Here is a 23811-nt window from a genome sequence, read left to right as displayed (position 1 = left end):
TTACTGGTTTCTAAATTGTATGTATTTTAGAATGCTATGCATGGGCAGAAGAAGCGGCAGCAGGACATCGATCAGTACCAGCAGCATTTGCTGGAGCTAGAGCAATGGATCAACGAGGTAACCGCTGAATTGGCATCCTTTGAGACCACACCGGACAGCAGCACCGATGAGCAGGTGCTCAAGTCGCAGGTAGAACGCAGCCAGCAATTGTTGCGCACTCTCAAGGAACGCCAGCAGTCCATGGACGATCTGTTGGAACAGACGCGACAGCTGCAGTCGCAGGCCGATGTGGCCCCCCTGGCCGATACTTTAATGGAGCAACTGCAGAGCATTCTAATCATTCTACGCGAACAGATCACAGTGGCCACCACAAGGATTTTCACCATCGAGAAGCGCATTGTGGACCTGCGTAAGGCCAAGAGCGACGAGGCCCAGCGACAGCGAGTGCAGGCCGATGCCATGATACAGCCCCCGACCCAGATTGAGGCACACGAATCAATAGAATCCAATGAGAACACAATTGATTCGACGTCAATGCCCGAAGAGGAGGTCAAACCGAATGGTGGGGTATATGTGGAGACGCAAACATCATTTAGCCTGCAGCAGCCGCTGGCACCTATCCAGGTGGCAACCAGCACTGTGGAGGCGCAGACCAGCTTCAAGGAGGAGCCCTTGGCAGTGGAAACCGCTGAGGTTGCCCAGCAAACGCAAAAGGAACGTACACCCACCGAGAACATAATGGTGACGCAAACGATTCAGGATGGCCAGGCAACCATACAGATTGACACGACCCTGAATAAGGATATACCCGACAGTCCCGAAGATGTGCAGATTGAGGCCCGCTACCATCAGCGACCCCAGGGCGATGTGGAACGTGCCACCGAGCTGATCCTGAAGAATGTCCCACAGGCATTTGAGACCACATTCGTGGAGCCAGATGAGACCACCACAGAGGTGATTGTGGGACCCGATGGCACCAAGCATATCGTTTTGAAGAAGGTCACGCGTACGCGCCAGCAGATTGTACAGCAGCAGCAGATCAGCTCGATCGAGACTGTAAGCGACTCGGATGGCAACATTGAAGTGCATTCGACGGGACAGATCAATCTGGAGAATGTGCAGACGACAGACACCAGTGCGGATCCACAGGAGGGAAGCTACCGCACCGTTGTCACGCAGCAAACGCGTGGCGCCGTTGTAGATGCCTCCCAACCCGAGGCGGTAACTGTTCAGGAATTTGAAACAGAACCAACCATTGAGACGTACGAAGAGATTGTGGGTGGTCCTGGATCAGAAGGACACTTGGCGGACATTGGCGGTAGCAGTACCATTCGTGCTGTTGTGCAGCAGGTGACCCGCAAGGTGATCCGCAAGACGCGCAAGATAATCAAGCGAGTGGTGATCATCGATGGAAAGGAGCATATCACCGAGGAGGTGATTGAGGAGCCCGAGGAGATTGAGATTACCGAAGAGGAGTCGGCGCCTCACATCAATGTGAATATTGTGCGTACAATCAATGGGAAAACGGTCACCGAAGAGGAGTTCCAAAGGATGTTGCAAGAGCCGGGCGTGATCATTGAAGAAGTTGCTGCAGAATCGCCGCAACAGGTATTTGATATTGAGTCTACCCACGTCACCTCCACCACAGAAACAATAACCACACCACAAGAACAAGTACAACTACAGATACCGCAAGAATCAGAACAGATACAACAGCCAGAACAACAGACACCACCTACAGAAACAAAGATCAAAGAACTAGCACCAGTAGAGTTGCCAGCACCTTCTCAAGTAGATGTTGCAGAACCAGTAGATGTTGCCAGTACTACTACTACATCCATGAGTATCGTTAATGTTGCAGCAGCAGATGTAACTACAACAGAAACATCAGCCAATCTACCAGATATCGTAGATGTAACCACAGAGATCACATCATCTCAGCCTGTGGTGGAAAATATCCATGAAATTTGGCCATTGGAACATCATTTGAACGCCACCAACATTGACTTTTCACATCACCATGAGCCACTAGCACCGGTAGAAGCGACAATCACTTCAGAAATCAGAGAAGAATCCATGCCTGTGGAAACCATTTGGCCCACTAGTCCAGAGACAGGCAACTCTTTAACTCTGGAAAACTACGAATTCGAGCCACAATCACCCACAGAAAAGAAAGAACTTGAGACTGAGACAAAGCCTGAAACAGAACCAGAGACTAAACCAGAGCCAGAGCCCAAGACCTCTGCCAGTATTGAAATAATTAAGACCATCGAAACAGTGACCATAGCAGGAGAGCAGCCAAAGGAATCGCCTGTGGATGTGGTGCCTGAACCGCAGACAGAAGTTCCGAAGTCAAAGACTGACATTGAGAGTTTCCTGGAAGCTGAGAAGATTTTGGCCGGAGCCTTGAAGGAACAGCAAACCGTACCTAAAGTAGAAGAAGCATCAACCATTCAAGTTGAGACAGTTGTTCCTGCAGAAGCAATCATCCAATTGCCTGAAAAGGAACCCTCCGCAGCAGTAGAAACAGCTGTAGAACCTACCGCAGAAGTCCCAGAAGTTACGCAAGTTTCTATACTCGAGCCCCAACAGCAGCCAGCGGAAGTGGTAAGCGTGGCAATAACTCTCCAAGAGCCAGCACCAGCTAAGCCAACGGGCGATACCCCGGAAAAGGAGGTAGCACCAGGACAGACGGACCTACGTGTGGCTACACAACTGTTCATCTCTGGCGAGGCAGCAGCTTCTACGGCCCCACAAAAGTCCTACCAGATTACAGCGCCATCCATCGACGATAATGGTGATGGTGTGCTCAAGGTTGTGATGGGCAAGGAGCCGAAGGGCACCGAAGATGAGCCAGGACAGACCGCCACGAAGGTGAGCATGACCATCATTGAGACGGCAGCTGCAGCTGCAGCAGCTCCTGCTGCCGATGCCAAGCGGCGTCGAAAGAAAAAGAAGAGAAGAGACACAAAGCAGGAGGAGGATCAGCCTGAACAAGAAGCAGAAACCGAACCAGAGCCAGTGTCCGTCACAAAGGAGAACTCTGAAGTGGCTCTGATTTCCCCAGAAGATTCACCCCGCGAAGACAAGGACAAAGTGCGCCACGAATCGATTGTGGAGATCAGTGCAGATAGCGATCTGTCCAGCATGGACATTGACACAGCCCATGACTCGGTGAAGATTGTGGAAGATGCAGTCGTCTCCCCGCCCTCAGAGTCCCCACGTGCGCCCATCGTAGAGCTGGTAATACCCACAGAAGTGGTCGAACTTTCACTAGTCGAGGATGAGGAACAGCAGACAACACCACGTGCCTCAACGCCTGTAGAAGCCGCGAAGATTGAGCAGGACATCAAGTCCGTGCAGACATCGCCACAGCATCAACCGAAACTGGATGAGATGTCAGTGCAGACGAGTCTGGAGATCCAACCCGAGAACCAGGAGACGGAATCGCAAACCCTGATCATTGAGATTGCCGAGACTGAGGCACAGACAACACCACGCGACGATGAACGTGTTGTTGAGGTATCCACCGCTGAAATGCAAACGGATGTCAGTGGCCAGCCGGCGGATACAGTGGAGATCTCCAGTCAAACCACTGTGACCACAACCATTGAAAAGGAACTGCAGACAACGCCCAGGGAATCACCGCGTCAGCGAGAGCCAGGCAGTGACGATGTGGTACCTTCACTTGTCCAAGATTTGGTCAAGGAGATGACCATCGATCTGCCAGTGCCCACCACAGAGCAGTCAACGTTCACTGAAACCACAACGACCACGGAGATGCATGTCCAGACCACCACACCCGAACCCACAGAAGTGGTGGTGGCTGAAACTGTTAAGCCAGAGACAGCGCACGAGGCAACCTCAACGCTGGAACTTGTGCAGGTAGCCGATGGTGAGGCCCAGACGACAACACCTCGAGAGGTGGAACATCAGCAACAACCCATTTCATTGGATGACTCCAACTCCATTTCCATTTCGGAACCGTACGAACTGGAGGTGAAGACCACGGTGGCGATACCAGCAGACTCGGATGCCGGCTCTCTGGCCGAGCCAACGGTCTACGAGTATACGCAGACCATGGAGCTGCCCAAACCAGAGAAGCGCTCCAAGAAGGATAAGAAAAAGAAGCAAAAGAAGGAACAGGAGCAGCAGCAGCCGCAGCAACAGCAACAGCAGCCGCCAGAGGAGCCACAAATCAGTGTGACTGTGGAAATAGCACCCGAACTGCTGTCCGAGTCGGGGATTGTGGTGTCCACCAATCAGCAGATCGAAGAGGTGCCACACGTCGCACCGGAAGAAGTGGAGCCAGTGGAGTTAGGGGAGCCAGCGAAGCCACCGCAAAGAGTTCAGCTGCAGATCACCACAACGCGGGTGTACGATGAGTATCCCGATCTGCCAGTGCACATAATCGAACAGAACAAGATGAGCATTGCAGAGCAGAGCAGCCGAACGACCGGACGCGAGCGCAGTGGTGCGGGACCCACGTCATCGGTGACCATCGAAGAGGTATCCTCGCCCACAGAAGAACTGGTGGTGGTGCCCATCACCCCTGGGCCCGATAACCTCAACGAGCAGCAGAGCAGCATTTGGTTCCAGACAAAGACGCCTTCCCAGGATCTTTCCCAGGCCCTGATCATGAGCGAGAGCCTTCAGCATTATCCTGGACAACCGAAACAGAAGGCCAACATCTTGGTGGAGACCAAGGAGGCTATTGGGGATCGCATTAAGCACTTGAAACAGGCGGTACCACAACAACAGCCGACGACAACGACGCCCCTGAGCAATGTTCTCCACTTGGCCACTCTTTCGGAGCAGATCATGGACCTGCCCACGGAGCAGCGTCTTCAGGAGGTTAACGAAGGTCTGCAGAATCTAGATGCGGCTCTGAACAGCGGCGACAAGACGGTCATACAGACGACAGTCATCACGGTCATTGAGAAGGTCTCGACGTGGCTGGAGACCATCGAGTATCGCGTGTATCTCATCCGACAGAACTCCAACGAGGGACCCTCTGAGGAGAAGCTGGACAACTACAACCAGCTGAACGAGGAGCTGCACACGATCAAGCAGAATGTAAACCAACTCGAGAGGCAGCTGTCGAAGACAGAGGAGCCCGAGCTGCATCAGTGTGTGGACACGCTCAAGGAGCATGTCGAAGCCGTGGAGCAGGTGACACAGCAGAATCAGGCACAGGACAGCAACGATCTGGACAAGTGGCACAGCTTTGAGGTGCTGCTGAATGACGTGTCCACAGTCCTAGTGCAGCTGCAGCAGCGATACGACATGGTCACCAATCAGGAGTATCCGCTGTCTGCCAAACTCTCGCACTTGGACGAGCTGGAGCAGGAGCATGAGCAGGCCCAGCAGCAGCTGGGACATCTCCTGCAGAATGCACGAGCCTTCCAGCGCGACTTCCCAGGCAAGAAGATGCCACAGGATGTACACAATGCCTTCGAGACGAGCAAGAACATTGGCAACAACATCCAGGCCGAACGAGAGCGTCTCCTCCAACTGCAATCCTTGGCAGAGGAGTACGAACAGACCCTCAAGGAGTTCACCAACATCACGGTGCTTGCCGACAAACTTGTGGAGTGTCCCATTGTGTCCAGTTCTTTGCAGCAGCTGAACAACGAAGTGCAGAAACAGCGCAAGTTCTTTGTGAACCTCAGCCACTGCCGCGCCATGCTTGATTCCCTCGAGGAGAACATTGACACGGAGACCCGGGAGAAGCATTCGGACCTGCACAAGGAGCTGTACAACCGAGCCACTCAGCTGCTGGACAAGGCCTCCGAACGATCTTCGAAGCTGGTGCAGGCTGCCTCCCGTTGGACCGTCCTGGAGAAGGGAATGCGCGACGAGTTGCAGTGGCTGCAGGTGGCCCAGCAGCGTGTGCCCGATCTGTCGGCGGTGACATCGGCGGATTACGACCAGTACACGACGCTCTACCAGTCCCTGAGCAACGACATCTCCCATCATTATGTTAAGATGACCCAGCTCTCGGGGATAGCCAACAAACTGCAGCAACTGGTGCAGGCGCCCAATCTGGTCGAGGAAACCAACGAGGCGCTGATTGTGCTGCTGAAGCTGCGCGAAGAGGTGGCCCTGTACCTGCACCGCCTACTGGTCTTCAAGGAGATCTGGGTGCAGTACGAGCAGCAGACCGACAAGCTGGAGGCCTTCGTGCGCGAGGCGGAGCAGGAGCTGCGTCACATTCAGATACCGGCACAGCCCACGCAGCAGCCCATCGAGCATATGCGTCAGTTCTGGGAGATCAAGGCCCGGTTCGAGCTGCACAACAACGTACGCAACGATGCCGGCCATAGCTTTGAGAAAGCTCTGCAGGTTATTCCGCTTGCGGATGAGATGCTGCAGCGGCAGTTCCATGCCCAGCTGGAGGACCGCTGGCATGCCGTGGCCCAGGCCATCGAACAGATCCAACACAATATTGTCGAGTGCCTGTCCTCAGAGGATATGCCAGCGGCGGAAAAACTGAAGCTGGTGGAGCGTGAGCTGCAGGAGATCTACCTGACGATGACCAGCATGAAGGGCGTGATCAAGAACGAGGAGGAGCTCTGTCTCTACATCGAACGCGTTCAAGTGCTGCGCACACGCGTCGGCTTCATTGGCAACGAACTGGGTCGCATTGGACTCCAAGAGCCGGCGGCCATCGAACCCGAAAAGATCGGCGAGCTGTTTGCCCTGTCGCACAAGATAACCACACAGATAGCCGAGGAGTTGGAGGGTGCCTCCGTGCTGCGCGATCAGCTGCAGGCCATCCAGGAGGGGATCAGCAACCAGCGCAAGCATCAGGCCAAGATCTCTGTCATTTTGGATGAATGCGAGGCGGCCGAGCGCCAGGGAGCTGATGTCCTCGAGAAGGCCGTCACCGACTGTCAGAATGTGGGCGAGGACCTCGTCTCCAGCTGGCAGGAGATCATGCGCATCCGCCAGATGCTCCACACCCTGCCCATGCGCCTCAAGATGTCCGTGTCGCCGGTGAAGCTCGAGCGGGACATTTCCCAACTCCAAGACGATCAGACCTTCCTTGAGAGCAAGTGCACCAACATTATGGCCATTCTACGTAATCGCCTGGCCATGTGGCTACGCTACGAACGTCAGTTGGAGCTGGTCCATGGCTCAGTGCAGGAGACGGACTTTATGATGGAACTCATTCGAGTGCACGGACAAGTGGACTATGAGCGACTAAGGAAAGCCACCGAAAGATTAGAGGTAAGTTATTCCCCCTACCCATCCCACTCCCATTCCTATTCCATACCTTACACCATCCCTTGCCATTCTATCCCCTTTTATGACTCTGTTTACTCGTGAGATACAATAGAAGGCTATCTGCTACCTGCTGTGCGGAATTTTCACTACCATTTTCGCTATGCTTATCAGCATCGCTGGAAAACTTCTTGTTTTTCCCAATCGAAAATTCCTACAAAAGGTGGTGCCTTTTCTGATTTTCAATCAGTTTGCTTTGAGCATACGCGCTGGAAAATTATTTGCCTCTTATTTCGTGAAATTTGGAGATATTTTCTTCATTTTGTGTGCCATACAATTCAGCGATAAATATTGTTTGAGAGGTATAACAAAATATAGATTATTATCCAAATTTATAAATCAATAAGTTTCTATCTAATTGGTAGTGCTTTTCTCCAAGTGGTACAGAAAAAGCAGCATAATTGTTTAATTAAATTCGTAATTGACCCAAAAATATTTTTATTTGTATGAAGAAATTTTCTTTGTGCCTCCTAGAATGCATTAAATATCACTCGCATTAACCACAATCGAAGGATACTTATTTATAAAAAAGGAAATCAACGTTTACTTTTCAAATGATTGTTCCAATATTCATATATTCGTCATATCCAGCTTTGCCAGCGGCTCACAAAAGTACCCTCTCTTGTACGAGTATTCATATATCCAACAAATTCATTAAAAGTAATTTCAAAGAACTTTTCTAATGCATAGCTCTATGCATTCGTGTTTGTGTGCGTGACAAACATGATTAGAAATTCGTGATGCCCTATCCATTCCGTACATTCTTCACGGTATCAAAGCTTATCAAAGCTTTAGCGTAAGCTTTTGCTGGCGGCTCTCCCTGCTCTTTCTGTAGCAAGTTTTGTCCGCGGCAGGCAGTTGTCGTTAGCTTCGAACCGAGCGCGTATCGCATTCGTCGGTCGTCGGTCGCGTCTAGAAATCCCCATTTATACAAATGTACTAATCCATCCATCCGTCTCTTGAATATCCGTCCAATCGCCAGGGTCTGGCCGGCGATCTACACAACCGCGAAGAACTGATCGATGAGCTTAAGGGCGCCGCCAAGCCCCTGATCGAGAGCTGTGATGTGCAAATTGTCGAACAGATCGAATCGGCTGTACAGGATGCGGTAGTGGCCTGGAATGACACCACCGAGAATCTGCAGCAGCTCTGCACACGCTACCAGCGAGCCGTCGAACTCTGGGATAAATATCGCAACGCCTCGGCGGCCGTTCAGAGTTCCATTGACCAGCAAATGGATACGGTCAAGTCCTTGGAGCAGCCCTTGGACGCCCTACAACATGCCAAGGTAAGTCTTTCTATTGTAAGTAGATGACGTGACCACCAAACACTACTACTACAACCCTAGACGTGGGAGTACATTGGTGGGGCTGATTGGGCTTTCCCACCCAATATGTGTGGGTGGGTGGACTGTTTGATTTTTTGGCGGCAAACGAGTACGAACGGAACTATGACCCTTTAATTGCTCTCCACAGACCTACTAATACCCATCGTACCTATAATTACATTGATTTTCCGTAGTTCTATCCAGTTCCATATCTACCTTACCTGAGTTGATGTTCTGTTTTTTTGGACTCGTCAATGTAATCGGTTGTAATAGTAATAGCCCCAGAGCGGTGGGCTCCTCCATACCGTGATATGTGTGCGCGGCGCGGTGCGGTAACTTTTCCCTAACGTTTGTTGTGTCATAAATTATGCTCGAACAAATAGACACACAAAATGTGCGATGACTGATTTCTTATATTAGGTATTTACTTTAAAAATTAACGCATACTCTAGTCGCCAGTCGCTGGTCGCCAGTGGCTGGTCCGCTGTGTGCTTATTGATCATTATGGTCGTGTACCAACTTGCTGTAATTATATTTTTGGACAGCGCCAGCTGTCATTTCACATGGTAGGAGGTTGGAGGGAGAGTTTATCAACCCGGTTGGAACATTCAGAATTTCGAATACATATGTATGCAGTAGCTGTTTTATCAACAGAAGGCCCAAAATGCCTTGAGCCTCCTCCGGTATGGGATAAAAGATAAATGTATTTCCAAACACTACCTACTCTACTATGCTGTGACTGTGGCTGTTGGGTTTTCAATGCCAAAATGTTGGACTTGTTTTTGTTTGCTTTTGCCCCATGCCCCGGCGATAAAGCATCGCCGCCAAATATTCCACAGATGATATCATAGGGCACGCGGCAAAGCAAACGAAGGGCCCTCTGGCTCTACACAGCTTATAGTACGAGAAATGCGCTTGCCTTTAAATTAGAAATAAGTGTCGGAGAAAACAGAACAGAACAGAGCATGACCTGTTTTTTGTCTAAATTGAAAACGAAAGTGCGCTTGCGGTGTGGGGCCCTAATTACATTTTGTTGAGCAGAGGGAAATGGTGGTGCGTTCCGCCTGCACTCGACACCGTACGACACTGGGGTATACGACAATTGATAAGGGCTGACCGGCTAGACCCGGCCGGCTTGAGCTAAATACTATTTGTTGAGGCTATATAGCACACACATACGGGTATATCTCTAAATATAGACGATTGACATTTTGCATGCAATCCAACAAAATATATTTCAACAGTCGCGTTGTGGGGTTTCTTCATTTCATTCTCTATATTTTTCGTATACAAAAAGAAGCTTAAACTATTAAAGAAACCTGATTCTCTTTTAAGGAAAAATGTATATAATTAAGTAGGTTTTTTTCTATTTTTTTTTTTGGCAGTCATTAACTAACTTGATTTCCATCTCTAACTCTCTTTCCATCTGTCTTCTCGCAGGCCTGCCAAGATAATCTGACCACACAAAATGATAGAATCTTGGAACTGCGTGACATTGTGGCCAAGATAGCCGCCGATGTGGGTCTGGATGCCTCAGCCCTGATGCAGGGCGAACTGGATGCTTTGGGTCAACGTTTGGCCGAATGCAAAGATGCCATCACCACACTCGCCAATGTGGCCGAAACGCAAGACAAAGAGCGCAAAGAACTGGACAAGGAGGTGACACAAGCCAAGGTTTACTTCAACAACGTGCAGCAGGTGAGTGTTTTAGTGAAACGCGAAAGAAAATAGTGTCTGTGGCGGCAACTCGGGAACACTCCGTCGCTCCATCTATCTATCGATTATAACTAGGTATACGAATGTGGACGGATATTGGCATATGTTGGTTGGATGTCGGTGTCGATGTCGATGTCGGTGGGATGGGATGGGATGGGATTGGGGCTTGTGGGAATTCCCACACAAACAGAGCACAACACACGGCACTTGGGCCTGGGGCTCTGGCTAGCCGGCTACTGCTACTGCCACTGTTGTTGTTAATCCCATACGAAGGACATGCTATTTTAAGTGGGTTAAAAGTTGAAAAACTTTTCGTGTACAATACTAACACTCACAGTGGTACCGTACCCCACATCGGCTCATTATTGATTGATGGCGGCGTGACCAGGGCGTGACCTGATATTTGGGTGGGGCGACAGACTTATAAAATAATAATTGACACTTTAGCTAAAGCTAAACGAAACTGACTTATGAAGATGCTGAATATTTGATGAAACAGAAACGTAGTATTAATATTAAATTCGTAGTGGGGTATATCCCACATTTAGTCAGTTTAGGTGATAAATAAAGTTTTATGTTGGTCAGATGCAAAGCCAGTTACAGGAAGGCCTTGCTGACATTTAAATGATTTTTAGGAAATCGCCCTGTATTATACATATATTTCTTTTGAAGGCCTTGTGACTCTGGCTATAGCTGTTGATTGTAGCATAGGATTTATCGTAGGCTACCACAATGATTAAAAAATTCGATGACTAAAAATCTTACTTTCGATGAAATGTAAATTGCTTAAGGGACTATTAGAATGGCTAAGTGGCTGTTGAGACTTTCAGTAAACCATAATATTGTTAGCTAATGTTGAGGCAGTTCCATCAACTATTTCTGAAGATCAATATCCTTAATTGTTATTGTTTATACCAATATGTCTGGTAAAGGGTTTTAAACATTTCTAATATGGACAGCAAAATGTTGGTCTTTAGGGTTTAGTGCAGGTAGTAGCCCCATTTGCAAGTACCTTTTGCACCACGGTGCACCCATTTTCGTTAGTTGCACCTGTGCGCGTGTCCCACCCCACAACCAGTTTAGAGCACGCCGCCGCCGCCTCCCACTGCACCTCGAGACAATTGAAGTTGGGCAGAAGCAGAGGCAGAGCCAAAGGCAAAACAGAGGCAGAAACAGAGAGCGCGTGTCGTTAGCATGAGGTCATTGCCAGTCGGTGGCAGAAAGAGTTGCGACGGGCTGTCAATGTTTCATTGTTTGAGGCGAAGCCATGCAGCAGTGGAGCCAGCCAGCCAGTGGTAACTGGAGACATCGGAGTGCAGCCCATATTAGGGTCAGACCAATTAGCGATGCACAAACAACTGACCAGCAATGTAAATATATTAATGTATCTCTTTCATTTTCCATATTGAAGGACATATCACGTGATGCACCGCAAACGCCCAGGGAAAGCGAGGAGCAGCTGGCCGCCCTGCGTGCCCATCTACAGACGCTGGCCCGCACGGAGGAGCAGCTGCGGCAGCTGCGTGAACGCCATCAGCAAAGCAATGAAGTGGCGCCCGCAACTGGTGCCGATGATGGGATACTGGAGGTGCTGGCCCTGTGGCAGAAGATATTCCAGGACACGTTCCAGGAGTACCATCGCCTGTCGACGCGGCTGGCCCGCAGCCAGAACAGCTCGGAGGCACTGCGCCTGTGGCGTCAGTATCTGCAGCATGTCCAGTCCTTCCTCTCCTGTGCCATACCCGAGGACTACAGCAGTCTGCGAGAGCAGCAGCAGCTGTGCGCCATCCACCAGAACCTGCTCATCTCGCAGCAGAGCGTGCTCGCGGAGACGCCACTCGAGTCGGAGCTCTCCGAGCAATACAAGGCGCTGACCAATCTGCACAACGAAACGCTGTCGCGGATCATGCAACGCAACGGGGAACTGGAGCGTCGTGTGAGCGGCTGGAACGCCTACCGCCAGCAGCTGGCGGCCCTGCTCGACTGGCTGCGACAGCGCGAGGCGGAGCGCAACAATCTCCAGCTGCGCTACATCCACCTCAAGCGGGTGCCGCACCTCAAGAGCCGCCTGGACGGTCTGCTCCAGCAGCTGGACCAGGGCGAGCAGCAGAGCAAGTCCCTGCAGGAGCAGCAGCAACAGCTGTCCCGTCACTGCGACGAGGCCCTGGCCACAGCCATGCGCATGGAGCAGGCTAGCATCGGGCAGCGGATTAACAATCTGCGTGCCGCCCTCGAGACATGGCAGGGATTCCTGCACCGCATCAGCCAGCTCTCGGAGACCTACGAGCAGCGTGTCCTGCAGCTCCAAAAAGAGTTTGGAGCAGCCCAGAAACTGCTGGACAGCAGCAGCGAACCACTGCCCACCCAGCCGGCGGCCATTGAACAGCTGCTGCAAGCCCTGCGCGCACAGCGTGTCCAGTTGGGAGCACAGGTTCCGGCGCTGGAGAGCCTGATGGTCACCCAGGAGGAGCTAAAGGAGTGCGTGAGCCCGCACGACATGAAGACGATCCGTCAGCGCAACTGGCTGTTGTGGCAACAACACGCGGACCTCGACTACCAGCTGGCGAGCCTCATCAACAGCATCGACGAGCGCCTGTCCCTGCAATCCAACTACCAGATTCGCTACGGACGCATCTCCCAGTGGCTGCAGCGTCTCGAGCAGCGCGTCGAGCGCGATGCCGATGTCTCTGCCATGGCCAACCCAGAGCAGGCAGCCAAGCAGCTGGAGCAGCAAGTCAACGCAGAGCTGCAGCTGCGCGACAAGGAGCGCGAATGGCTGCTGTCCACCAGTCGGGAGCTGCTCACGCTGTACGCCGAGGAGCCTGAGGTTCGGGCTCAGGTACAGCAGCAGAGCGATTCCCTCATCGATCGCTGGCAACGACTCAAGTACCTGTGCAAGCAGCGAGCCACGAAGATCGGGGAGCTTAAGATGACGCTGCTGCGACTGGAGGAGAGGATAGCCCTCATCCGTGCCTGGCTTTTCGAAGTGGAGTCGCAGCTGGACAAACCCCTCAGCTTCGAGAGCTACACCCCGAACGTGATCGAGGCCAAGCTGAAGGAGCACGAGCAAATCCAGCGATCCATCGAGCACCACAGCAGCAATGTCGGCGAGGTCCTGAATCTCGTCGAGATGCTGTTGAACGATGCTGACAGCTGGCGCACTCAGGTGAACACCTCCGGCCTGGCCTCCTCCGCCCAGAATCTGGAGCTGCGCTGGAAGAACGTGTGCAGCCAGTCCGCGGAGCGTAAGCAGCGCATCCTCAGCATCTGGAATCTCCTGCAGAGTCTGATCAAACAGACAGCCGAGCACAAGAACTGGCTGGGCAAGCAGGAGACCCAGCTGGCGGGCTACGAACGTGACCACAAGTCCAGCGGCAAGCAGAAGCTGGAGGAGCGCCAGAAGGAGCTACGCTCCAAGCTCGATGAACTCGACAGCCAGTCGGTGAATCTGCGGCATCTGGAGCAGACCTACGCCAAGCTGACGATGGGCACTGGTGTGGAGCCCGAGAACATACAGAAACTCACGCTCCCCACCAAGGTGATGCTGAGCAAGTGGCGCCAACTGACGCCCCGGTGTCATGCCCTGCTCGATGCCATCGACAAGGATGCAAAGGTGCTGCGAGAATTCCATACCGCCCAGCAGGAGGCCACTCAATCCCTGACGGCCATTCAGAAGGCCCTAGAGCAACTGCCCAGCGCAACAGCCGAGGATCAACAGAACGGCAGGGCAGAGCCCAAGGCGGTGCTGCAGCGTTTGGAGAGCCTGGAGCGCAAGCTACAAGATGCCCAAAAGCATGTCCAGCAAGCGGATGCCTTGGCACAAGAGGCCAAATCACGACCCAAGCAGCAGCAGCCGCAACTGAAGCAGATGCTCGAACTGATGACAGTCTACACCACACTCTGGCAGACGGTTCAGACGCGGATCGTCACCCTGAAGACCAGTTGGCTGGCCAGAGCGGCACAAAGTGCTGCCGGAGCAGTCAACGAGGCGGCCAATGCAGCCGTTCAGGTGAACACGCTGTCGCAACGGAAGATACGCCAGGCCCAGCAGATGCATCGCGAGACCTCCATCACTGCCAAGGATGCGTACATCATGGAGCTGCAGACGGCCATTGCCGAGTGCCAGAACAATCTGGACGAGCTGCAGCGCACGATTGTGGACAAGACGCGCAAGCCGGGACCCCAGAAAATAGCCAAGCTGCTGGGCAATGCCCAGTCCTCCACGGAACTAGTCAAGCATCTCAGCAATCTGCTCCTAACCGAATGCCAGGCCGACAACCAGGCCGCCCAGTCGGAAACTGTCTCAGAGCTCACGTTGCGCTTTGACACACTGCAATCGCAGTGGAAGGCGCGACAGCAGCACGATCAAAATGCAAGGTAAGCATCACCCATATCCCAAATATATCCTTTCTTAGATGTACGTTTACTGAAGACTTGCAAAGCCTTAGATTCCTGATAGTTATCGCTTGTGTTCTTTTTGTGTGCTTTCTAATTTTGTGGGGGAGTTTGCTTCGTTTGTTCCGTGTCTATTCCAGATGAATGCATCCGTGAATTATAGTTAACAAAAACATAATTGTGGAGTGAAAGTGGCATATTGTATAACCATTATTTGCTCTGTGTCTCAACTGCTCCCAAAGCAACTTGTTTTCGAGAGACAAACGGCATCCTGTCTAGTGGATCATACTAAAACAGATGACTTGTGTTTGTCTACAGTAGTCTTAAAGTACTTAAAGTTCCGTTATAGATATAGTTAGCTAGGGATTAATATAATAACTATATGTAAGCCATTCAATTTCCACATGACACGGCACTTTGATGCCCGAGGGAGAATAGTATTGAATCTCGACTCGAGTTTCCCTAATTGTGTTTTTGTTTTTCTTTTGTTCTTTAAATCCCAAAATGAATCCTTTGGTTTTGCAAGTTCTTTGATATTGGTCGATCTATCTGTTATTGGTGTTTGGTTGTGGTTTTTTGACTAACAAAATGTTTTATTGCTTTCCATCTCTCGCTGTTGCCTACTTCTGTCACACACCCACATACTACACACAAACACGCGACACGCCTAAACACTCTATAAAACATCCCACCCTAAAAACGCTTAACTTGAACGAACGTGCGCATTCATGATGCCATGATACCAGGTGCCTACTACCTGCGTCCTACAAGTACAACTGCATACAGTAAGTGTTCGCTAAATACCTACATAAATACATATGTACCTGCCCGCCTGCCTGTCCCTCAATTGTTGTTCAACCTCCTGCTGTGTCTCCACTCCCGTGTTCTGCGTGTGTTGGGACAGGGTCTCCACTAGACAAAAGCTGGCAGATGCTACCCAAATGACTGCCAGACTCCAAGGTGGAGCACAGCAAAAGTGGGAGAACTATGATACTCAAGCGGCAGCTGCTTAAAGCCAAATTAAAGCTATTTTGATATGGCCCAGCTTGTGCTAACAATTAGATCGTACTCATCTGCTGAATTCAAATACTGATATCTTTTTCTTTTTGTCTTCCTTAGCGAGGTCGGCCGTCTAACGTGTCCGCTCTGCACGCAACGCAACTGGCAGCAGATCGACAACGATCTGTGGCGCCTGGAGCAGTGGCTGCAGTTCGCCGAGAGCACCCAAAAGGCTCAATCGACCCCACCGTCCAACATTGAACTGCTGGAGGATGTGACACAGGATCATCGCGAGTTCCTGCTGGATCTGGAGAGTCACAAGTCGATCATCTCGTCGCTGAATGTGGTCGGTGATCATCTGGCCACCCATACCCTGGACACTGAGAAGGCCCGCCAGCTACGCTCGCGCCTCGAGGCGGATAACGAGCGCTGGAACAATGTCTGCATCAATGCCACCAAATGGCAGGCTCTTCTCCAGACCGCCCTCATGGGCAACAGTGAGTTCCATCAGACCATCGATGAGCTGGTCGATTGGCTGCAGCGAACCGAGCAGAACATCAAGGCCTCCGAGCCCGTGGATCTCACCGAGGAGCGTTCTGTCCTTGAAACCAAATTCAAGAAATTCAAGGATCTGCGTGCCGAATTGGAGCGCTGTGAGCCGCGTGTCGTGAGTCTACAGGATGCCGCCGATCAGCTACTGCGCTCTGTCGAAGGCTCTGAGGAACAGTCCCAACATACCTATGAAAGGTAAGGTCTCCCAGGTGCCAGTTCCGAGGGCGGAACGAAACGATTCGTAGGTGCCGCTTGAGCTTAGGAATGCCTAAGATTTTAGGAGTTAGGTTTAAATAAAAATGGATGGGCTATAGAACTTTCGTTAGTTTATTTTTGTGGATTTTTGTTTTTTATTTTTTGTAGAATTAATGGGTTTTTCAATATGATAATCTTAAAATAAGTAATTTACTTCTAATAGAATTCTATTAGTTAGATCTTTCCTACCTCTTCCTACTCCATGTGCTTATTCCATTCAAATTTCTAAAGATATCGGCCTTTAATGCTTTTTTTACATTCTCCACCAACAAATCAAACCTCTTTTGGAACACCAATTCCTGTACAAATATTATCAACATTATTCCAACTAAATTATACTAAAAACTATCTCAACTTTCGGCACATCTCTGCACTTTCAATGTCCCTCGATCGGGGGACACTACTCCGCCTAGTAGAAATGATAATTTTTCATTTTTTGTTTAGTCTACAAAAAACAATCAGTATCAAATCGTATCCAAACTTTTGTTTTGCCTATAAAGAACATTTTGTGTTTGCTGTTTTTGTTGCGTATACATATATTTATTTTTTTGTGTTATTTTTGGTACTCAAAATTCTTTCGTCCGCCCATTCTAACCCTTCATCCGAACATACACCCCAAGAGCCGTTGGCAAATGTTTTAAATGTTCTAGAACCCTTTCCAGATTGACCGATCTCCGTCTGCGTCTGCAATCCCTGCGTCGCCTCTCCGGCATCTACATCGTCAAGCTGGGCGCAGTGCTCGGCTACGAGGGCGACAATCTTGGTGTGCCGCTACACATGTTGTCGAGTGAGGTAAGTCCCAGTCCAATTCCAAGCCCTAAAGTGGTTCCCGTTCAAGAACTTGAATTGTCCTTAAAAAAAAGAAAAAAGAAACTCTGTTTTTTATTTGTTGATTTGTAAGCGCACCAAAAGTAAAGTAAGTGAAACCAATTGGCAGTCCAAAATTGAATGACAAGTGTACTATAAATGGAGACCCACTGAAACAAAAATTGAAACAAAATTGATTATGATTTATATTATTTTTAATTTATTTTATTTCCTTTCTTTTCCATTATGGCATATCTAGCTTTTGGATAATACTACATTATCAACCTCTTCTATGCAGGCCGCCGCACCAAACACAGAAAATGCAAAGTAAATATCGATAGAAGTATAATTTTTCGGTTCAGAATGCATCGTAGATTAAATTAGATCAATTTGATTTTGAGCAACATGTGCACCTCTTACATTGTCCCCACTGTATATGGGCACATGCTTAGTCAGTCCATTCTTGCATGATTTTTGTCATTGTTAAATGTGTGTGTGATTTGAATGGGCCATAACTAATGTATATCTCGACTACCCCCTATTATAGCAACACCGATGGCGATGCTGTCGATGGCGATGTCATCAATACCACGGTTCTGGCACGCGGTGCTCGCTTCCTAGGCCGCGTTGCCCGTGCCTCCCTGCCCATACAGGCGCTCATGCTGTTGCTTTTAGGTGTGGCAACTCTGGTGCCCCACGGTGAGGACTATACGTGCATGTTCTCCAACACATTTGCCCGGAGTCTGGAACCTATGCTGTCGTATCCCCATGGACCGCCGCCAACGTAAACCCCTAACTGTCAAACGCAAATCAAAAATCGAAACCAAAGCTGTCGAGTTGCAATTGGATTAGTGCAAGAAACAAATTTAACAGACTAACTAACGCCCTTAATAATGAAAACAAATTCAGACTATAACATAACGATGCCTTTTATAAGAAATTTCCTGTTTCAAAATATTTGGATTATGTAAATTTTACTTTCCAACAGTTATTGTATTTAACCGTTTAGTATGTTTATATAGCTAGAGGCATTGAATTCAAATTAAAATACAAATCTGTATCTGTACTGTACATAATGATTAAATCAAACCTACTCGTATACCCCCAAAACAAAAACAACCCTAGACTCGACGAGCATAAAGAAACACAACACATGAAAGAATGATTGAAAGATAGAAAGAAAGAAACTATATTCAAACTAACGACAAAGTAACGAAACACTTTTGTAAAACGATATATACATTATACATACATATATATTTGCACAGCAAACAATTTATATATTCATATATAGACATATATATATATGATCCCAGAACTATAGAGAACCCAACATTTTGTATATAAAATACCTAAGCTAAAACGAAATCAAAATACGCACACGAAAATTTTACTCATAAGTGCACGCTCCCTTCATTTAAAGAGCAGTTGCAGCAGCCAGCGGCTTGTGAAAACACGGTATCGCGAATCTCGTGGAACATTTTTGCATTATCATGGCCACAAGCCGCTGCTGTTGGCTATCCATCGGCTACGAAAGTTAACAAAATCCCAAGACAAATCATGACCCACATAGACCAAATGCCTGGGAAAGCTATTCAAAGACCAATGCTTGGGATCAGCTAAGCGTTTTTCTCCCAAATTACAAGACGCCGCGGCTGACCCTATACCATTGGCCTTTGAATAGACCCTGGCCCACTGACAGTTGTCGTTGCCCAAGGATACTCTTTACCAAACGGCCAAGCTCTCTCCCACGGCCCTGGTTAGAGGACAACTGAACTGCTTGAAGTGCACCAGCCACAGGAGCACAGTGCAGTTCCAATCCTTAAACACCAACAAAGCAGCAGCGAAAACTAGAAGACATTTTCATGCATTCCTGATACTCATTTCCAAAATTAAAACCATAGACATGACTCCGATGGTGGTTGCACTTTGATGGAGAGGAGCGTGCGCATCACGAGCATTGAACAAAAACGAAGTAAGTGTCCTATGCCGGTGCTAAGCCAACCAACAAATTTTTCTATATAAAGAAAAAACTGTAAAATGCGTATACAAAAATTGAAATTAAAAACTAAATAAAACAAAAAAAAAAAAAACGGAAAAATGCAAATTGCATATAGAAATGGCGTAAAGTCCATCCAGTAAAAAAGAAAACATTTTGTTGTTAATATTTTTTGATAAATACCTAATTCTATTTGCCTTATACTTATCAACTTGTTTATTAAATATATTTTTTTATTATTTAACGCTTGAGCAATTATTGAGTAAATACATACATTTATTTATTAGACATATACGATTTATTATGTATTTAATTAGGTTGATTTAAATGTTAAATTTGTGTATTTCGCTGCTTCTATCTGGTTAACAATGAAACGTTATCAAATTTATATAATTTATGTAGCATTTTAAGATTTCCTTTCTTGTGAACAACTGTACCTTTATATGCATTATGATTATTAAAGAAAATTAAAAAAAAAATTTTTTTGAATGGTGTATAAAATCCATATTGATAATAGATAGGTGCTTCCTTATCGCGGGCATCACGAACAGACGGCAGGTCAGTTTGTAATCAAAAACGAGCGCTAGTTCAAGTTCATAGAGTCTTTAAATGAGTTTAAGAACTGAATTTTAAAATAATATAATATTTATTTATAAAATCCATATTAAGATACATATTTGTGTAGGGTTGATTATAATGGCTTTGTATTGCTTGTTCGAATAGGGCTAAACTCTGGGCGGGCAGGAATTGACCCATTATTTCAAAATTAGAACTCGTGTATCCATCGGGCTATTATAGAAGCTTCCTTATTGCGCGCATCGCGCACCGACGGAGGATCTGCTGGGTTGCTGTTTCGCAAGTCCAAGTGATGTGCGCCCTCCGGCAAAATAATAATATCCACCTTATTATTTGGGGCTTGCAAAACACCGCCACCACTCCATGGGTCCAGCAAGCCGTTGCTAAAAATGATATTGGTGGCCGTCTCAATATTCCTGCCCCCATAACGTAGGATTATGTCGTATGGCTTGGGTGTTAGACGGTAGTCCTTGTAGCACTTGTCGGAAAATTCCTTAAAGTTCCAGCTCGATGGACGGAACATAGAGTCGGTGCTGTTGGAGCAGAATGGCATGACCATCTGGTTGCATGTCTGTACATTCCAGCCGGAATCGTCAGCATTTGAGTTGACAGAAGTGTCCAGGCATTTGACAGAGCCAGTGTAGTTTGTGTAGACAGCAAGGGCACTGGCCATGGCATGCAGCAGATCGGCATCGCTCTGGTGCAGATCCTTAAGATAAAAGCAGACCTGTCGCACTGGATATGCCGGTAGCGGTGCCAGGAAACTGCTGTTGTACGGATAGTTGACCATAGCCAGATTCCCGTAGACCTCCTCTATGTAATCCAGGAAATTCTTCAGGTCTGCATCGTTCTTGATAGGATGGCACAGATTGAAAGCATCGGAGATTTGTTTCTTTCCTGCCTCGGTGCCACCCAGCGTCTCAAAAGTCTTCCACGATCGGCCAATGTTGGTCGTACAATTGGAATTATAGGCATTCTGAAAAACCGATGTTACGATCCTGTAGAATATATCACAGTCGGTTATGCCAGGAAACTGGAGAATGGGTGCCGACGCAGCTAATGCTCCGGCCACAAGGTGCGGATACTTCATGCGGAACCAGGCCGCCAGCATGCCGCCATAAGAGCCTCCAAAGGCCACCACCGGAAGCGGAAGATCGTTGCGTAGGAAGGTGATCAACATTGCGTAATCCTCCAGCGTCTGCTCCACCGTAAAGTAGGCCAAGTGATCCGGCATGCTGGCGTTGAAGGTTGAGGCGCCGAATGGCAGTGATTTTCCATAATAGCGATGTTCCGCAAAAATGAGTAGGGCCCGCTGCTTCTCAGCTAGCTCCCACATGAAGCCCGTGTTCTGCGCAAACAGCTCGATGTCGCCCTCATTGCCCGTGTAAAAGAAGATCGGGGTACGCGCATTCTTCTTGTCCACAAAGGAATCGTTGTACAGGTACCGAATGTTGAAGGTGGCATTGCTCAGAAAGCTGAAATGATCCAGCGGCACTTGGAACTCCTTGATTTCGTACTTGAACTTGACCTCAGCCGCGCCAGCTCCCACTTGAAAAGCAACAGTGCATAAAACTACACAAATTGCTGCCGCAGCAGCTCCAATTGAACCGATCATCTCGGTAACAGTACACAGTGAAATGACGCACTGGAGACTGTTCAATAAAGCAATTTATTTTCGTTCGTTATCTCCAAGCCGGGATGTCGATTGATACATATACTCATATGGTTCAATAAAGCAATTTAAGTACTCTCTTTTATTGTACTTATAGTATATAAAAACGTAATAAAACGTAAGAGAAAAATCGTTCCAATTGCTCAATTTCTTTATTCCGTTGAAGAATGCTGCCTAACTAAAACCATTAGCTCTGCCCACATAATTTTAGGCCATTAATGAATAAATTTTCTACAAGATTGGCTAGTTTTTAGTACTCCCAATTATTGTATTTTGACTGCAGCAAGGTTTTAACAAAAAAGGTCAACAAAAAAACAGTGGCAACGTAAGTCAGTATGGAATGTAACGTAAGTAAGTATGAAATGTCACGTCAACCGTGGTTTATGCATAGGTATAACTATGTTTTTAAGCGTAATTAATATAGAAAAATATATCTTGTCCCGATACCCATATTTGGTTTCAGTAAGAAGACCACAACCTTCAAAATATCGTTGAAATTCCTTTTCAACAGAGACTGAATAGTTTTGGCCTTTATTGGTGCATTAGATGACAAACAATCTCTCAGTTCTATAATATCCATTTACCAGGGTATGCAAAATGTTGCTCAATCCGCGCAATGTTGAGGGACAATGCTGCTCGATTTCACGGCACATGAGTCTGGCCCATATAAAGTGAATGTTGCCAGCAACATAAAACGTAAGAAAACGTAAGTGAGTATGGAATGTAGGGACATGATTGAGCTGAAAAGGGACATTGTATCCCGGAAAAATTCCATCAATTTGAGAAAATTTCCCACCACAAAATAGAGAGCAGGTCCAAAAAAAAGCAAGTCCAAATAAAGTATACGGTCTCACTAAAAAAAATACCAAAAATGTAGCATATTCCTCGTTTTTGATCTTCCGTAGAATATTCCCAGCTATATAGCACATTTAGCCATGCCCACATAATTTTATACGATTCATGAATAATTTTTCTAATTAACTGGCTTATTTTAAATACTTGCTGTTAATGAATCTTGCCAAAAAAAGGTCAAACAAAAAAACCTTCAAATTGTTGAATTTTTATATTCCGTTGAATAATGCTAACTTACGGCAGCCGATTGGAGTGCGGCATGTCTTTTCGTGATCGGGAGAGTCCTGTCTGTCGACTGCCATCCGAAAAAGGGACATCCATTTTTTCACGATTTTCGCAAAAAATCATGATGGTTACATCATTAAATTTGCCAAAAATCGGCCTCATTTCCGAAGTGGAGATTTTGATGGCAGTCGACAGGCAGGATCTCCACTGTCCTGGGACAGTGGGTCCTGTACCGATCTGGCTCTATTTGTGTGAGATATAGCATTCCGAAGATTTGGATGTGCATATCTTTCAGATACTGGTTTTTCTGCACTCTATATCTCAGCGATACGGCAGCCGATTGGAGTGCGGCATGTCTTTTCGTGATCGGGAGAGTCCTGCCTGTCGGCTGCCATCCGAAAAAAGGACATCCATTTTTTCACGATTTTCGCAAAAAATCATGATGGTTACATCATTAAATTTGCCAAAAATCGGCCTCATTTTCGAAGTGGAGATTTTGATGGCAGTCGACAGGCAGGATCCCCACTGTCCTGGGACAGTGGGTCTTGCACTGATCTGACCCTATTTGTGTGAGATATAGCATTCCGAAGATTTGGATGTGCATATCTTTCAGATACTGGTTTTTCTGCACTCTATATCTCAGCGATACGGCAGCCGATCGGTGCGTGGCATGTCTTTTTCTGATCAGGAGAGTCCTGCCTGTCGACTGCCATCCGAAAAAAGGACATCCATTTTTTCACGATTTTCGCAAAAAATCATGATGGTTACATCATTAAATTTGCCAAAAATCGGCATAATTTCCGAAGTGGAGATTTTGATGGCAGTCGACAGGCAGGATCCCCACTGTCCTGGGCTCCGATCTGGCTCTATTTGTGTGAGATATAGCATTCCAAAGATTTGGATGTGCATATCTTTCAGATACTGGTTTTTCTGCACTCTATATCTCAGCGATACGGCAGCCGATTGGAGTGCGGCATGTCTTTTTCTGATCAGGAGAGTCCTGCCTGTCGACTGCCATCCGAAAAAAGGACATCCATTTTTTCACGATTTTCGCAAAAAATCATGATGGTTACATCATTAAATTTGCCAAAAATCGGCCTCATTTCCGAAGTGGAGATTTTGATGGCAGTCGACAGGCAGGATCTCCAC

General features: G+C 48.0%; 2 protein-coding genes across 20 annotated transcripts in view; one reads left to right on the top strand and one right to left on the bottom strand.

Annotated features, from left to right (window-relative positions):
• The window catches only part of Msp300 (Muscle-specific protein 300 kDa), a 124732-nt gene extending 105311 nt beyond the window's left edge, over positions 1–19421 (top strand). For 12 of the 19 annotated variants that reach the window (XM_033380224.1, XM_033380230.1, XM_033380237.1 and 9 more), the window contains 9 exons: positions 31–7233; positions 8270–8575; positions 10055–10312; positions 11742–14707; positions 15472–15510; positions 15845–16471; positions 17182–17323; positions 17598–17665; positions 17886–19421. In XM_033380224.1, the coding sequence (XP_033236115.1) occupies positions 31–7233; positions 8270–8575; positions 10055–10312; positions 11742–14707; positions 15472–15510; positions 15845–16471; positions 17182–17323; positions 17598–17665; positions 17886–18126 (11850 nt within the window). In that variant the 3' untranslated portion in view covers positions 18127–19421. The remainder of the gene's footprint in view (positions 1–30; positions 7234–8269; positions 8576–10054; positions 10313–11741; positions 14708–15471; positions 15511–15844; positions 16472–17181; positions 17324–17597; positions 17666–17885) is intronic. The other 7 variants (XM_033380231.1, XM_033380232.1, XM_033380219.1 and 4 more) reach the window with 3 other exon arrangements.
• Positions 19422–20019: 598 nt separating this feature from the next.
• LOC4817229 (lysosomal Pro-X carboxypeptidase) lies at positions 20020–21615 on the bottom strand. Its single transcript, XM_001356473.4, has one exon. The coding sequence runs from the start codon at positions 21526–21528 to the stop codon at positions 20104–20106; it is 1425 nt and encodes a 474-aa protein (XP_001356509.3). The 5' UTR covers positions 21529–21615; the 3' UTR covers positions 20020–20103.
• Positions 21616–23811: the final 2196 nt, after the last annotated feature.

Source organism: Drosophila pseudoobscura, chromosome 4, assembly GCF_009870125.1.
Source record: "Drosophila pseudoobscura strain MV-25-SWS-2005 chromosome 4, UCI_Dpse_MV25, whole genome shotgun sequence".
NCBI classification, from domain to species: Eukaryota; Metazoa; Arthropoda; class Insecta; order Diptera; family Drosophilidae; genus Drosophila; species Drosophila pseudoobscura.
Note: the sequence above shows the minus strand (reverse complement) of the source record. Positions and strands in the feature narration are given on the sequence as shown.